The 2,646-nt window shown below is 36.4% G+C and overlaps 1 protein-coding gene across 1 annotated transcript; it reads left to right on the top strand.

Annotated features, from left to right (window-relative positions):
- The first annotated feature begins 972 nt into the window (after nucleotides 1–972).
- LOC112461514 lies at nucleotides 973–2,634 on the top strand. Its single transcript, XM_025026777.1, has 4 exons — nucleotides 973–1,146; nucleotides 1,225–1,434; nucleotides 1,499–1,986; nucleotides 2,522–2,634. Exons 3-4 carry the CDS (start codon nucleotides 1,614–1,616, stop codon nucleotides 2,632–2,634), a joined length of 486 nt encoding a protein of 161 aa, XP_024882545.1. The 5' UTR covers nucleotides 973–1,146; nucleotides 1,225–1,434; nucleotides 1,499–1,613.
- Nucleotides 2,635–2,646: the final 12 nt, after the last annotated feature.

The raw sequence follows: 2,646 nt of genomic DNA, 5'->3' as shown, positions 1-2,646 counted from the left end.
TATAGACAGTTTTATTTTTATACACCATTACTAATTTATATTTCTTAAGTGTATGACTGATTGTGACATTGTATTTGCGAGCATATACTTTCACGTGTTTATGTTATAACAGTTTATGGTCATGGTAATAACAACTTATAATTTTCTTTATCTTTATTTTCTTGTTTGCATGCTATGTTTATAATAAATAGATTTCATAGTTACATACGGTGTTATAAGTATTAAATATTAAACTTTTAACTGTAAATATTAAGTTACTTTCTTTTCCACTCTTTCTTTGGTTCGTACTGAGGTGGATCGAGTAACTGAAGTACGGACTAATGATTGAGTTGGACACAAGAAATTAATAAATATATTTTAGGTATAGGAATATTAGGAGTCAAGACATTTTGTTATGTTTTACACAAATTGCATATTTTTATTATTGTATACTTTTAACTTTATTTAGTATGACATTATTTTATTTTCATGTATTAATATTTGTCAATAAAATTTCTATTTTATATATGTATGCTTGGAATTGACTTTGTTAACTTACATTAATATATTAATATGTGTTTTCTATCTGGCCGCATTAGTCCCGATGAGGCTAGGTGCCATTATAAAGGAAGAAGAAGATTTACTATGTGTTTGGTTGATGTAAGCTATCTACCCAGCAAACACCAAATATAATTGATATATAACCTGGGAGTAACTATATAACAGGTGTTATACTGTAGTAGCATAACAGTTATATAACTTTACTGTATTAATATTATATAACTAGGTTATAAAACTATTATATTACTCCGTTATTCATATGTTATAATAAATGCACAATTATACAACTGCAATATATGCGTGTTATACAACAACCGTTTCAAGAACCGTTTCGTTACCGCCGGAATTATATAACTTCGATAGCATGCGCCATAGCGGCGCGCGCAAGTTCGCGATCTCTTTCCCGCTTCTGCTCGTGCCATCGTGCCACGATCGTGACGATATTCATTTAGAAGACCGCGCCCGTCCGTGAGAGATCGTGAACCGCGTTTGCGGGTGTCTCGTGCGTGCGACGGCCCGGCGCTCGTGAAAAGACTCGACGCCGGCGAGAGACGGTCGAGGACGTCCCTTTGATTCGCCTTCGTACGAGAGATAACCTATTTGAAGGTATGTATACATATACGTTAGAAGCTAGGTTAGAACACGTTGTGCATATCATACTATAATATAGGTTTCTTTCCGCAGTTCCGCTAGTGCCATCGTGCCACGATCACGACGTGATCGCGACGATATACATTTAGAAGACCGCGCCCGTCCGTGGGAGATCGTGTACCACGTTCGCGGGTGTCTCGTGCGCGCGACGGCCCGTCGCTCGTAAAAGGACGCGACGCCGGCGAGAGACGGTCGAGGATGTCGCTTTGATTCGCCTTCGTACGAGAGATAACCTACTTGAAGGTATGTATCTATACGTTAGAACACGTTGTGCATATCATACTATAATATAGGTCTCTTTCCGCAGTTCCGCTAGTTCCATCGTGCCACGATCGCGACGTGATCGCGACGATATACATTTAGAAGACCGCGCTTGTTCGTGGGAGATCGTGTACCACGAATGACCACAACTTGCCTGCACCATGCCTAAGGATATACGGTATTTATCTAAGACACGAAAGAATCAGTTAATAAATTATAAGTTACATTGTCATGAAGATCCTTCTTTGTTGCAATCAGTTGTTCGGAACATAGCACTTTCAGTACTTGAAGCGGTAGATGAAGCGGTAGATGAATCGGTAGATGAAGCAGTAAATATTGGTTGTATTTCTTATGGAAATGTTACAGATCTAAATGGATTAGATGCATTATTAGAATCACAGTCTCATGTAGAAAGGAAACATGAAGAACCTCATATTGAGTCACAAAATGACACTCCTGTGACATTGGAAGATGTCATAGATTGTATGGATGAAACGACTTTACGAACAGATTTACAAAGATTAATAATGGAAGGTAATATTTCACATAACACTGCTAACAAATTACTTTTGATTCTAAGAAAACACGGTTATGTAGAATTACCTAGTGATGTTAGAGTTTTACTTCAAACCCCACGAAATGTGTCCGTAAAGGTTATAGGTAATGGTCACTACATACACTTTGGCCTTTCTTTTGCTCTGGAGTGATCCATAAAAATATATCACAAATTTTTGAAAACAAAGGAAATAAAATTAAATGTAAATGTAGACGGTTTGCCACTGTCCAAGAGTTCTGGCAGTCAATTTTGGCCTATTATGGCATCTATTGAGGAAATTGATGTTTATACAGTGTCTTTCGTAATTGGAGTATATCATGGTATGCGCAAGCCTAGTGATGCTAACAAATTTTTAACTGATTTTGTAAATAAATTTATTGAACTTTCTTAACGTGGTATAACTGTTTACAATGAAACATATACGGTTGTTATTAATGCAATAGTATGTGACGCTCCGGCTAGATCATTTATTACATACATCAAAAGTCATACTGGATATTTTTCATGTTCTAGATGTGTACAAGAAGGCGATTTTTTCCACAATAGAGTCATTTTTCCTGAAATTGATTGTACTTTACGTACAAACGAAACATTTAGAAATCGAATTCAAATTGAACATTACATAGGTAATTCTATAT

This window comes from Temnothorax curvispinosus, unplaced genomic scaffold (genome assembly GCF_003070985.1).
Source record: "Temnothorax curvispinosus isolate PA1 unplaced genomic scaffold, ASM307098v1 QBEX01011491.1, whole genome shotgun sequence".
Lineage (NCBI taxonomy): Eukaryota > Metazoa > Arthropoda > Insecta > Hymenoptera > Formicidae > Temnothorax > Temnothorax curvispinosus.
This window is presented reverse-complemented; position numbering and strand designations above follow the sequence as displayed.

Coding starts and splice junctions, on each gene's coding strand:
- LOC112461514 (XM_025026777.1), top strand. CDS start 1,614: ATGCCTAAGGATATACGGTATTTATCTAAGACACGAAAGAATCAGTTA. Junction 1,987..2,521: donor ACAAAGATTAATAATGGAAG/GTAATATTTCAC, acceptor TTCATGTTCTAG/ATGTGTACAAGAAGGCGATT.